Source organism: Aspergillus melleus (assembly GCF_016097325.1).
Source record: "Aspergillus melleus strain CBS 546.65 chromosome Unknown contig3, whole genome shotgun sequence".
NCBI lineage: Eukaryota > Fungi > Ascomycota > Eurotiomycetes > Eurotiales > Aspergillaceae > Aspergillus > Aspergillus melleus.
In genome coordinates this window covers 3,518,765-3,531,810 of record NW_025763372.1, presented here as the reverse complement: position 1 = coordinate 3,531,810, position 13,046 = coordinate 3,518,765, and the positions used below count along the sequence as shown (strand labels likewise).

Genomic DNA, 13,046 nt, shown 5'->3' with positions numbered 1-13,046 from the left:
GCTCAGCCCATACGGGAAAGGTAAACCGCATATGAGACATAATACAGCACGAAATGACAACAATCTTTCATCAAATCTCGGACATTCACACACCATGGTCACTCGCGCAGTCAGGCGAGGTGAAGAGCCTTGTAACCTCACAGTGCCTGGATGGCTTTCCGGAGCACTTCCAGACTGCGGTCGGTGACTTCGTCCTGTTCGGCATCATTTTCGGCGGACGACGATGATGACTCGCGGAGAGCCCAGGCGACATCACTCCACCAGCCTAGACCGACGAAGCCGCCGCCCTTACGACGCTCCAGGCTCTCCTTCAACCGACTAGTATGCTCCCATTGCTTGGCTGCGTCTTCAGCGGTTTCGATGACCTTCTTGGGGATACCGCACATGGACGCACAATGCATACCGAAACTGCCCTCGGCGACACCTTCTTCGAGTTTGTACAGGAAGGTAATACGTTTCTCTTCGTCGTCGACGTGGATCTTCATGCGCTTCGGAGAGATCTCCGGGTGGCCTTCGAATTCGGCGGCGAGGGAGTGGTAGTGCGTTGCGAAGAAGCCGAGGGCGCCGATGTGCGTGGCGACGTGGTGCAGCACGGCCTGCGCGACGGCGACTCCATCGTAGGAGCTAGTTCCTCGGCCTAGTTCATCGAGAATAACCAGGGACCGGGGCGTGGCTTCGGATAGAATCTTCTTCGTCTCGGACAGTTCCACGAAGAAGGTCGACTGGGCAGCAAAGATGTTGTCGTTCGCGCCTAGACGAGACATGATCCGATCAACTGGAGTCAGTCGTGCTGATTCGCAGGGCAAGTAGCAACCGATTTGAGCCATTATCACGGCCACGCAGGTCTAGGATCAAGTTAGAGGGCTGCTTTCCGGGTGACATTAGGTTGTAACATACCATGCGAAGAACTGTAGACTTTCCGGCAGCATTAGCACCGGTAAGGAGATCAATGTTGGCACAATCCCCTCCCAGACGCACATCGTTCGGAATGAAATCGTCTACCGAAGAGAGGAGACAAGGATGCCGCAGCTCCTCGAACTCCAAAACGCTCCGCTCGTCCTCGACGAACACGGGACGACAACTCGGCTGCCCCAATGCAGCCGAAGCTTTAGCCAAGCTAATTAAACAGTCCAGGTTAGAGATAATTCGGACAGCGGCGAGCCAGGTTGTGTAGTGCTCATCAAATCGCGCATAGAATCGACCAGCGACTTCCTTGACGATCTGACTGTGGGTTTCCTGGGTCTCCAGCAATTTGCGGATGAGAGCACGCAATTCAGGAAAGTAGTAGCGCTTGACTTGCTTGGTGGCGGACATTTGATCCCAATTCTTGGGAATGTTCTTCACCTTGATCGGCACCTCAAGCTGGTAAATTTCTTTTCCGTTGTCCTTGTAGCATATAGCACTAGAACCAAGCTCACGACGGGTTCGCTTGAGTAGGTCATCGAGATCACTGTGCAGTCCCTCAATGCGATCCTGCGACTTGTCGAAATCTTCTTCAACCCCGGGCTTTGGGACCAAAATGCCATTCTCCTTGGCTTTCGTGCGATCAAAGGCCGTTTTCCAGTATTCAAGCAACTCGTTCAAATCGGGCATGCCATTGATAAGTTTACCAATGACTCCTTCCCCGGAGCCACTCTCTTTCAGAAGGCTCATCGTGTACTCAATCTGCTCAAAGCCCTCCAAGACACGCACAAAGTCCTGCGCCTTACAGTTGGCTGCGTGGATGCGGGAGATGAGACGTTCCAAATCAGGCATCTTGGTCAACTGAGATGAGAACTGATCTCGAACGCTTGGGTCGGCGTTGAGGGAATCAACAGCATCTAATCTGGCATTGATTTTCTTGGAATCCATCAATGGATGACACACCCACTGCTTGAACATCCGCTTGCCAAAGGGGGTGATGCAGCGGTTGAGGAGCTGGAACAGTGTCCCATCCGCACCGCCATCGAACGAATTGGCGAAAATCTCCATATTGATCAGTGTTTGACCGTCCAGCACCAGACTAGAAGCCTTCTTGATTGGATCGTAGGCCGTAAAGTTTCCGATGGTTATCAGGTCACGATCGAGCTTCAAGATCCTGAGATATTGGACCAAGGCACCAAAGGCAGACATGGCAAACTCCTTGTTGCGAGCTTCGCGTAGGACCTCAGGCCATGCCGTGAGATTGTCTTCGTCCTGAGAGACAAAGTAATCACTCACGTCTAACTCTTTAACTGTTATGTCAGCTTCCCAGAATTCTTTGCCTGGTTTCAGGTAGTTCCAGATCGTGGTAGGACCGGTGTTGTTCTTAAGTAAACGTAGGGCTTTCGGCGAAATAGTCGACTTTTCAAGCAATAGCTCCTGTGGACGGGTCTGCGCAACGAAGGTCTCAAACTTGGTCATATCCACATCATCCACAAATTCAGAAAGGAAGAATTGGCCCGTCGCGGTGTCCACGAACGCTATACCAAAGGTCGGGAGGTCATCAATGATGGCCTCCTTGATTGCCACGCAGTACGTAGACATGTCATCCTGAAGCATAGAACCCTCGACCAGGGTACCAGCCGTGAGAACAGACGCAAGTTCTCGCCTGATGACTTTGTCTTCCTTGCCACCCTTCTTGCCATCCCTTTCGCGCATTTCTTTGCCCAATGCAGACTCAGCTTGGTCCACACGAGCAATCTTGAAACCTTTGGCCACGAACTGATTCGCCCAGTGGTCCAAGCTCATCTCAGGGACACCCACCATGCGCATGTTGACACGATCGGTGAGCTTCAAGTCGAACAATTGGTGACCGATCGTGGCATCATTCTCGTAAAGCTCGTAGAATTTGCCCTTCTTGAAAAACACGACAGTATCCCAGAATTTCTGCTTGATCTCCCAGTATTGCTTCTCAAAAGGAGAGAACTTCGACCAGGCGAGCGGAGGTATATAAAGGGTTCGCGGATCGTATTCAGGATGACCGATAGGGTTGCCGTCGATATCTCGAATCTTAGCCAACCAAGCGTAACGCTGTTCCGGCTCGGTGACATGTGCTTTTTGTTTGACTGGGGCAGAGGATGGTTTCGCAGAGAGCTGAGGGGCACGGTTCTGTCGAGGTTCGGGATTCTCGGGGTCGTATGCCCACTTGAGCGCCGTACCAGCTGAGCCTTCCGGAATATCCATATCGAGCTCTTCGTCGGCCTCAGGTGGAGGTGGTAAAGATGACGATTTGCTTTTCGCGGGAGCTGACGGTCTCTTGCGCTTCTTGTTCGGTTTCGCTTCTTCATCCGACTCGTCGGCAACTACAAAGTCATCCATTTCTGCTCGTTGTTAGAACAATGGCCCTGTAGGTATAGAGTATAGCCTGCATAGAACTGACCATCATCCGAGTAGCCAACATCCGCATCACCCTGGTCAAATTCGTCTTCGCTTTCGGGGGATGTCTTCCGTCGTTTCGATGCGCGGTTGTTCTGTCGCCCAGGGCGGAAGATAACGTCGTCGTCATCTTCGCCTTCCGAGTCCGATTCGGCATAGCTGACCTTCTTTTTCGCCTATTCACTATCAGTTCCTCTCATTCACCAGAGTATCAGGGCTATAGTGAATGAAATCGCATACCCGACGGGAAGGTGAAGCCGTCTGTTTATTGGCCTATTCATTGTGACCTTTGTTAGTATTTTACTTGGAGGTCTATATCCCAGACGTAACCATACCTCCGATTTGTTGACCTCATCGTCCTCCTCCTCCTCCTCTGGAATCACCAGATCGCTACTAGGAACAGGAGCGAGATCGGAAAAGGCCGGAACGCTCTTCTTCTTGCTCGCGCTGGTTGCGCGTTGCTCGGACGCCCTCTGGGCGGGTGACGAGGCGGGCTCAGCATTGCGCGTAGTCGCTGGAGTTGAGGGCGATGATTTCTGGAAGAAGCCTAGAATGGACTTCTGGCTGCGCATGTTCTGGGAACTGGGAGTCGTGCGTTTCAACGCAGACGGAGGAGTTGCAGTCGTAGAGGATGCGGCGGGCGCACCTTTAGCCATGCTGAGATATCAATTAGGGCTGGTAAATATGTGACATTCGAATGATGCTTCTATATGAAGATATACGCGATCACAGGCAAATGCACGGGGTAAAGATGGACTCGAGTTGATAGGGGCATGGGACATGGTAGATGGGGGAGTGTCGCAGGCGGGAAAACGTGATGGATCCAAAACGCGGGCGGCAACGCGTCGACGCGTTTAGTGGTTTTGCGTGCTTTCCGCCGCCGTACAGCGACAGCAGACACCGTTTGCACCCCCTTTCTGGACCGGAATTCAGGAAACATTGATGAGATTGTGCATCTGTTCATCTGTATAGGTATACAGGCTCATTATATACATATGTCTATCTAATAATACATGATTGGCCGTGTATCACATAGTCAAGATACTCTTGACACGCGGCGCTTTTTCTAGCTTCAAATTCCCCATGGGCACATCAGCATGGCGACCCATTTATTGCTTCGTAGAATCGGAAGTAGAAGACTCGGATTTCGAAACCTCCGTCTCCCATCCGGGCGCGCTGAGGCCGAGCTGCTTGTACTCCTCGTCGCTCACAATCGTCACGGTCTTGAACTTCCACTTGCCCAACTTCAAGAACAACAGTTTGCCATCCACAATGAACTCCTGCGTCTTTGACCCAGGCCATGTTGTGATGGGTGTGAAGGACAAGTCATCCGACATCATTCCACTATCTCCGCCACGGCTTCCGACATAAGCACCCTTGTTCGTTGCAATACGATGGCCCTCGCTCTTCGATGCCACCAATCCGGCGGACCAGAGGACCTTATGCAACGGCTGGTTATACACCAGAGACTCGGGGAGAGTTACTTGGATGCTCGGCATGTTCGTGAAGTTGACTTGCGGGGCATAGGCGTTGCCAGCTTGAGGGTTGGCGAAGAAGACTGATGGCGAGTTTGTCTGCCTGGCAGGAGCGCGCGTTGTTTTGGGCATAGGAGTCGGCTCCGCCGTCGAGGATCGTGGCCTGAACAATTGGCGGTGTTGCATAGCGACGGCGTCCGCCTCCTGCTTGCCATGGATAAGTTCAACGAACTCAGATGCTAAAGTATGCTGCGCCACTCGCTTGGACGGGTCTTTGACCTGCTCCTCCATGATCTTCGCGATTTCAGGGAGAGGAATGAAGGTGAACATCTTCAAGTAGCGTTCAACAACGTCATCAGGGGTGCGGACAAAGAACTACAATCGGTCAGAATCGCATCGGAGTGGAATAGAGCATGTGCCAACGAACCTGATACAGCTCGAATGTCGAGGTCATATCTTTGTCAAGCCAAATAGCGTTACCGGCAGACTTGCCGAACTTTTCACCGTTCGGAGCCGTCAGCAACGGCGTAGTAAAGCCAATTGGCTTGTCGATATCGTCATCAAGAGGATTGCGCTCTATTTCGACGGCCGTGCTTTTGCTGATAGCTTTAACGGCGTCCATTCCAAAGAGGATATTTCCGTACTGATCTGAGCCCCCTACTTGAACCTGGACGCCACCTCTTTTGAAGAGCACCCACCAGTCCCAGGCTTGCATCAAAGGATAAGAAAACTCAGCGAAAGACATTCCGTCGCCTTTAGCAAGGCGGTTCTTGACGCTGGGTGTTGGGTCAACAAAGACTATGACATATGAAGGAGGAAGCTCCCAACTCACGTTTCTCTTCCCAGCATAGGACCTACTCGCATGTACGCCCCCAGATCGCGCAGCACTTCGATGAAGGGCGTGTTGTTCCACCAGGTGTTGTTATTTGTCAAAGCCCGCCTCCAGTTCATCGTCTTCTGGTATCCGTGTCTGCGACCATACGCCTCAATGCCTGCGCCCAATCGCTTCAACTGCATGTGCATGCTTGCCATGTTGGCTTTGCGGATCGACGAATGGACTTGTTCCCGTCCGTGCAATCTTCCAGTAGGATCACCGACTCGCGACGTAGCACCTCCCAGCTATCCATCTGTTAGCAATTCCCCAAACATCTCGAGAGTGTATAACTGACCAAGAACGTCACCGGCAAGCCCCAAACGTAACCCCAGGCCAAGACCATAAAAGGCAACATATGTCCAACATGCATCGAAGGAGCCGTCGGATCCACGCCCACGTAAATACCAGCTCTCTTCTCGGTGAACACCTTATGCAACAGATCTCGTTCCCTACACAATTCAATTCCAAGTCAGCCTGGTCCTCTCCCCAGACCCCAGATTCAAGCGCAAGGAGCCATCACTCACCCAACAACATCATGAACCAATCCTCTTTCCTCCAAAAACTGCACAAAGTTCTGTCTCTCCCCCGCTTTAATCTCCTCTGCAAACCTCGCCCATTCCTCCTCGGCATCTTTCTGCCGCTGAATAATTTTCTTCGAGATGGCTCGTTTCTGCACGGTCTCGCTCTCAAAAATCTTCGTCTGCAACACCGGCCGAATATTCGTCGTCCGGAGAGGATTCGCTCGTAGGGACTCTGGAGTGCGCGCGTAGCTGCGAGCGCCGCATATCGTCTGTCGGATCGGAGATCGCATGGTTAACGCTTGAAGGCGTGCCCTGCAAGGCAGGGACCCCAATTGTGGCCTCATGAGCCCGGTTGTAGGTAGGATATCAAGTCAATCGCGATTGCGCGATAGACCGAGTCCGAAGGTGTGGAGGGAATGAGGGAAAGCTGTCGGGGGCGTCTTTTTCTTTCTGGAGCTCCGACGATAAGAAGCGGATCAGTTACTTCCCCGACGGAGAATCATTGATGCGGATGTGTTTTTTTTCTCTAATCAGGCAAGACAGAGTAAGAGTAGACACAAGAAATTAACGCGTCACAGACAATTAATTCGATGAGTCCTTAATTGAAATTCCGGACAAAGCTACGAAAAGGAAATACGTAATCGGAGACAGGCTACTCTTCTACAGCGCGTGAGGGTTCAGCCAGACAAACGAGTTCAGTGAAGGCGACGAGTAAGGAGTACAGAAACGCGGTTAAAAGGGTATCGATGTTATATTCATTATCATATTCCATCTATCAAGCCACTGAGATCAAGAGCCCGTTCACCAAATACTCCAACCGGCAAAGCAGCCAGAGTATAAATCCAGGGTCATTGACCTCGACCAAAGCACCCAATCAGAGGCAAACACCACCAAGTAATGGATTGTTTCAGAGATGCCTTCATCGCGTCCGTCAAGTAACAAGGTGGGTGTGCCGAACGCATATATCAGCCTCCCTCCATCCGGAACCAAACAGCCCTTGAGCCCCGAAAGGAGAGCCGCAAAGCTCCAGGAGGAGAGATGGGTCATATAGTACACACTAGGCTTTCATCATCTAGAGTAGAATGTTAGCTGGGATTCAAAAGACACAAGAAATGCCGTGAAAGGTCAAAGGTATGGACTCACTATTCAAAACTTGGAAGGATGGAGAAAGGAAAGTCGGAGGAGGAATTTCGAGCTTTTTTATTTTCGTCGTGGGGCGGAGGCGCTAGGCCTTTTGTGGAAGGCGGAGAGGGCGCTGCTCTCGCGATGCGCTCAGCTTCAACTTATGATCGACTCTCCGGGAGTGACATCGGTTCAATTGTCCTGGTTTGATAAGTCGGGCCTTTGGGGACCTCCATTGCTTCGTGAGCTGTTGCACATATTCCATCTTCCGCTCCGAAAATGCTCCTCAGCAGAGCGGGACGACTGTCCCCACGCCTGTGCTCCAGCTACATCGAGGTCTCGAACTATGTCCGCGCCAGACACACAGGCGTGCGGGCCGGGGGGTATGGCAGCGTCATACCGAGGAAGGAATTTCATGCCCGATGTGCTTTGCTGGAAGAGGCGCAGTCTCGTCTGGAGCCCCGCCAATTCTTGGAACAGTACAAGGCGTCAGGTATTCTTTCCCTCTGGACTCACTTAGTCACAATGATCGCTAACCCAGACCCTCTAGTTGAATTCCCAGCGGCTACTTATGACTTCGAGACGTTCATTTCACAAGCAGCCCCGGACCAAGAAGTGGTTCTGCATGGATATCTGGGCGAACGCAGAGATCTATCCAAAAAGCTCGCTTTCGTGCGCCTAACAGACCCAACCATGAAACACAGCGTACAGCTCGTATCACTCGCCAAAAGCGGTTCCTTAGACAAGCTCAAGTCGGTCCGCCCAAACAGCCCTGTCGCAGTCCGCGGGAAGGTACAAAAGAAGCAGTCAAAGGGGTCCGAGATGGAGAAGACGGATCCGTGGGAACTCCAGCTGGAAGATATCTACCCTTTGAACGAGTTTCCGAAGGATATTTTGATGAAGTCGGATACAGTCTTCGCGCCCAAACACCGGTATCTGCAATTGCGAGCGGACGCGGAATTGCGCGAAGCTCTCCGGTTCCGGGCGCAAGTTCATAACATTTGCAAGGAGGAGCTGGAGCAGTGTCGTCCACCGTTTGTCGAGATTGAAACTCCTCTGCTGTTCAAGTCCACGCCTGAAGGTGCTCGAGAATTCCTGGTGCCAACCCGGAAGCGAGGGCTGGCTTATGCTTTACCTCAGAGTCCGCAGCAATACAAGCAGATCCTGATGGCCAGCGGGATCCCGAGATACTATCAGTTCGCGCGATGCTTTCGGGACGAGGATCTTCGTGCTGACAGACAGCCAGAGTTTACTCAGGTATGAATTTGCGCCTCTTCAATTCATGACTCCAACTCTAACAGTCGTTATCTCAGTTTGATCTGGAAATGTCTTTCGCTACAGGAGATGATGTTATGCGCACGATTGAAGGTGTCATTCGTCGACTTTGGTCAACCCTGATGAAGGATCCAGCTCCAGAGGGACCTTTCCGGAAAGTCTCTTACGAGGAAGTCATGAGTCGCTACGGCTCCGACAAGCCCGACACTCGATATGGCATGGAGATCTCCCGTATTGGCCACCTCCTGCCCGTCGACCTCGTCAATAAGATCACTCCCCTACAAGACCCGATCGTGGAAGTCTTCAAGGTCGAAAACAATGAGAACGACCCTGCTGCCATGGCCGAATTCATCAGCCAATTCCTTGATTCCCCCGCCGGTGCACCATTCAACGACAACCCCGCCGGCGGCCCCGGTGTCTTCGTGTACGACGCAAAGAAACCCCTGTGCGGACTACAGCCCTTCGGCTTCGAGGCTGCTGAATACATGGAAGAGCTCCTTGATCTCGATCACGGTGATCTTATCGTCATCCAGGCGCGCGAGCAAGCCCCATTCTCCGGCGGCTCTACCCCTATCGGCGACCTCCGTCGAGCTGTTCACTCCGCCGCAGTCACCTCCGAGTTCAAACCAGCGCCCACCGGCTTCGACTTCCTTTGGGTCGTGGACTTCCCGCTGTTCTCGCCGTCTACCGATTCCGAGCCCGGCCAAGGCGGTGCTGCCGGTATCTCTTCCACGCACCACCCGTTCACGGCGCCCAAGAACGCCGCCGATGTCGACCTACTGCTCACGGATCCCACGAAAGTTGTCGCCGACCACTACGATCTAGTTGTCAACGGCGTCGAGCTAGGCGGAGGCAGTCGACGTATCCACGACGCCACCGTGCAGGAGTTCATTCTGCGCGACATCCTGCAGGTGCCGGACGAGCGACTCGCCGACTTTGCGCATCTTCTGGAAGCGCTTCGCGCGGGATGTCCGCCGCATGCTGGCCTGGCCCTTGGATTTGATCGCCTGGTTGCCGTCATGCTCGGTAAGGAGTCTGTGCGCGACGTGATTGCTTTCCCCAAGATCGGGAAGGGTGGCGAAGACCCGATGGTCAAGGCCCCCAGTGCGATGACGGAGAAGGCCTTAAGCACGTATCATCTTCAAATGAAGAAATAAGCGATGCCACACAGGAAAATGACGCGGCCTGTGGAGAAGATTAAAACATGTACAATGTGTATATATAGGTGTGTGATATAGATGTATGATATAGACGTTATACCCAATCTCATCTCGATTTTGAACCGTTTATTGTTCAAGAACGTTGGGTTTTGGCCGCCGCTGGCGAAGATAAGAGTAATCCGCCAGCCACATCAACGCTCAAAAGTAGCGCAAGTCTGCTATATATCTACACTAGATGGTGTTCACAGGAAATGAGAAGAGACGGAAGAAAGACTGAAGAGCTGTTATACAAACGCCATCCCATACCGCAAAGGGAATCTAATACACAGACGAAGAAAAACTAATGAATAGAAAAGTATGAAAATGCGAAAAGTCTTCAGACGGTTAACAACCCACTCACGCTGTCGGGGAGCTCGGACGGGCAACTTCCGTCGAAGAGGAGCTCTGGTTCAAGTTCTCCTCGCCCTCTTCCTCGTCGTAATAAACATAATCGTCGTCGTCTTCTTCCGACGAACCAAATACGCTCTTCCAAACGCCATCCCAGAGACCCTTCTTCGTCACGAGGCCGCCTACCAGGAGAATAGGCATTTGCCAGATGCTGGCCCAAAATAGGCCACGAGCCGAGCCGTGGGCACCCTGGTGTTGCCAAAAACGATACGCCTCCTTGACAAGCCAGCCATTTGCGACGGTACTGCCGACCAGGAACCCGTGGCCCACGACGCCAACCCACCAAAGACCGATAGAGATGGGAAACATGAGGACCGAGTAGCGCAGGGCGACACGGGCATTCATCGCGGGGTTAACCCAGCAAAGCATCTTGTATCCGGCATTTCGGTAATCATCCCGGATGAGGTGCGAAAGCGCGTTGAAATGAGGAAACTGCCATGCGAACAGAATCCCTCCAAGGAGCCAGCCGCCGATGCTGTTCTCACTGAAGAGCATGTCGTGCCATGTGTCATGGCCCGTGGTTGCGGTCTGACCGGCCGCGGCCACCCAACCCATCAGCGGGGGGATACCTCCGACAATGGCACCCACCCAGGTATTGACGACATGGATGCGTTTCAGTGGAGTGTACGCAAATGCGTACAAGCAGATGTTAGCAGCTGAAAGCGCCGTAACCGTAGGGTTGGTTCCGAAGTATAGCAGGCCGAGACCCGAAGCGGCTGTTGCAATCGCAAACAGGATCGCCCCGCCACGGGAGACAAGACCCCGTACCAACGGTCTGTTTCGTGTCCGGGTCATGAGCGCATCGTACTTGGGCTCCAGTATCATGTTCAAGGTGTTGGCACTGCAGCATGATAGAAACGTGCCGGTCGTCAGATAGAGGAAGGTCAGAGTAGATGTCGAGAGAGTAGGAAGAGGGGTCATGGCCGGATCGAGAGTGAGGAGAGAGGAGATCGGATACATCCCGTAGGCCGATGTTGTTGTCAAGACGATCAGGAAGGAGAGGCGAGGCTTGCAGAGGGCAAAAAACGCGGCCATTTTGCGGCGGAGGGACGTCGCGGGGAGAGCGGACGACAAAGTCGACAATTGCGCAGAGGCATCCGGTGGGAGCGCAGTTGCAGCTCCATTAAAATGATCAGTCTCCTCCTTTAGGCGCTTCCTCCGGCGATGAGGTAACTCTGTTTGATTCGATTCGGAAGCAATGGGACCGGCGTCAGTCTCATTCTTCGATGATGACGATAAGTCGGCGGGTTTCGCTTGGGCGGAGGGATTGACGGAGCGCAAGGACGAGAAAAAGTCATTCTTGTTCACAGGGCCATCGACTCCTTTATTAGGCGAGAAATATGACTTATTCGAACTCGAAGGAGCGGAGGGGTTATCGGCAATGCTCGATTGTAATCGCGAGAACGAGATGAAGCTGCGGACCGCGGAGGGCGGAGGAGAGCGATTGACACGCCAAAGGCATTGGGAGCACACGAGAGACGGGTCCCGAGACGGAGCCAGCCTCCGCAGAGACGGGCGGAGGAGGATCATGGCGACGAGAACATACGCATGTCCCGATCGGAGAGGCAGCGGGAGAGCGAGTGGTGAAGGAGAGACCGGAGAATGAGGGTTCGTTGATTCCCGCAATGGCAGAATTCGGCCCGCCCGGCGGTAGCGACCATAAGCGCAGTTATTTTTCCTTCCGGCAGTTGGACCACCTGTTCGTGCATCCGTCAACACTCAACACCCTCCGGTCAGTGTCTCTAGTCACCCACTGGGCTTCTTCTCGAAAGCCGCCATGGAACCCCTCCAGAAGACCCTCATCGATCCTCTCCAGCCCTACCTGCGTCCGGTCGTCTCGTCCCTGCCGGAACCTGTTCATGATGCTATCAAGACCTTGATTGGAAATACCTGTCACAACGCTCTCGTGGTAGATTTGGATGTCACCAAGGATGCCGCTTGCACGTCCCTCGCTATCTCCAAGGCATTGGGCATTGCCATTGTTGGTGCCAGTGCTATCGTGAAGGTGCCGCAGATCTTGAAGCTGATCGGATCTCGCTCGTCGGCCGGCGTGTCCTTCGTGTCGTACGCTCTCGAAACCGCTAGTCTGCTCATCACGTTGTCGTACAGCGTGCGCAACCAGTTCCCGTTCAGCACCTATGGCGAGTCGGCCTTGATCGCGGTTCAGGATGTGGTGGTGGGCGTGCTGGTGTTGACCTTCGCGGGTCGTTCGGCCGGTGCAGCGGCCTTCATCGCCGTCGTTGCGGCCAGCGTGTATGCGCTCTTGGTGGATCATACCTTGGTGGATGCGCAGACCATGTCATATCTGCAAGCCGGTGCTGGTGCCCTTGGCGTGGCCAGCAAGGCACCGCAGATCTACACCATTTGGCGCGAGGGTGGAACCGGACAGCTGAGCGCGTTTGCGGTACGTTCTAACTTCTAAGTATACGCAGTAGAAGCTTCTTTTTTAACGGTCGATTCATCTAGGTCTTCAACTACCTCGCCGGCTCTCTCTCTCGTATCTTCACCACCCTCCAGGAGGTGGACGACCAGCTGATCTTGTACGGATTCTGCGCCGGATTCAGCTTGAACCTGATCCTCGCCTTCCAGATGCTGTGGTACTGGAACACCCCGACCAAGCCGAAGAAGCAGGCCACCAAGTCCAAGTCCAAGTCCAAGCCGGTCGAGAAGGCCACTCCGGTGACTCCTGCTGCGCGCAGCTCGGGAGCATCCCCATCTCCGAAGCCCTCTGGCAAGACACCGACCACGCGCCGACGGGGTTGATTGTCTTCGCCGCGCTTTCTCTTTTCTTCAGGAACTAGTTTATGCAATAATAATTTCCTTTCCACATATCTAT

The 13,046-nt window shown here is 53.3% G+C and overlaps 5 protein-coding genes across 5 annotated transcripts; 2 read left to right on the top strand and 3 right to left on the bottom strand.

The window, feature by feature from the left end:
* Positions 1-137: 137 nt before the first annotated feature.
* On the bottom strand, positions 138-3,992 carry MSH6 (mismatch repair ATPase MSH6; the record flags this gene model as incomplete). The annotated part of the gene is made up of 5 exons (XM_046087970.1): positions 138-845; positions 898-3,281; positions 3,341-3,512; positions 3,577-3,609; positions 3,672-3,992. The coding sequence occupies 5 exons, from the start codon at positions 3,990-3,992 to the stop codon at positions 138-140; spliced, it is 3,618 nt and encodes a 1,205-aa protein (XP_045943938.1).
* Positions 3,993-4,445: 453 nt separating this feature from the next.
* Positions 4,446-6,496, bottom strand: MSY1 (tyrosine--tRNA ligase MSY1; the record flags this gene model as incomplete). Its single annotated transcript, XM_046087969.1, has 5 exons — positions 4,446-5,186; positions 5,239-5,587; positions 5,644-5,930; positions 5,981-6,134; positions 6,210-6,496. 5 exons carry the CDS (start codon positions 6,494-6,496, stop codon positions 4,446-4,448), a joined length of 1,818 nt encoding a protein of 605 aa, XP_045943937.1.
* Positions 6,497-7,607: 1,111 nt separating this feature from the next.
* On the top strand, positions 7,608-9,760 carry MSD1 (aspartate--tRNA ligase MSD1; the record flags this gene model as incomplete). The annotated part of the gene is made up of 3 exons (XM_046087968.1): positions 7,608-7,821; positions 7,879-8,585; positions 8,642-9,760. 3 exons carry the CDS (start codon positions 7,608-7,610, stop codon positions 9,758-9,760), a joined length of 2,040 nt encoding a protein of 679 aa, XP_045943936.1.
* A 399-nt stretch (positions 9,761-10,159) lies between these two features.
* cox10 (protoheme IX farnesyltransferase) lies at positions 10,160-11,740 on the bottom strand (the record flags this gene model as incomplete). Its single annotated transcript, XM_046087967.1, has 1 exon — positions 10,160-11,740. The coding sequence occupies one exon, from the start codon at positions 11,738-11,740 to the stop codon at positions 10,160-10,162; it is 1,581 nt and encodes a 526-aa protein (XP_045943935.1).
* Positions 11,741-11,987: 247 nt separating this feature from the next.
* Positions 11,988-12,973, top strand: LDX57_006272 (putative monosaccharide-P-dolichol utilization protein; the record flags this gene model as incomplete). The annotated part of the gene is made up of 2 exons (XM_046087966.1): positions 11,988-12,614; positions 12,677-12,973. 2 exons carry the CDS (start codon positions 11,988-11,990, stop codon positions 12,971-12,973), a joined length of 924 nt encoding a protein of 307 aa, XP_045943934.1.
* Between the last annotated feature and the right edge of the window lie 73 nt (positions 12,974-13,046).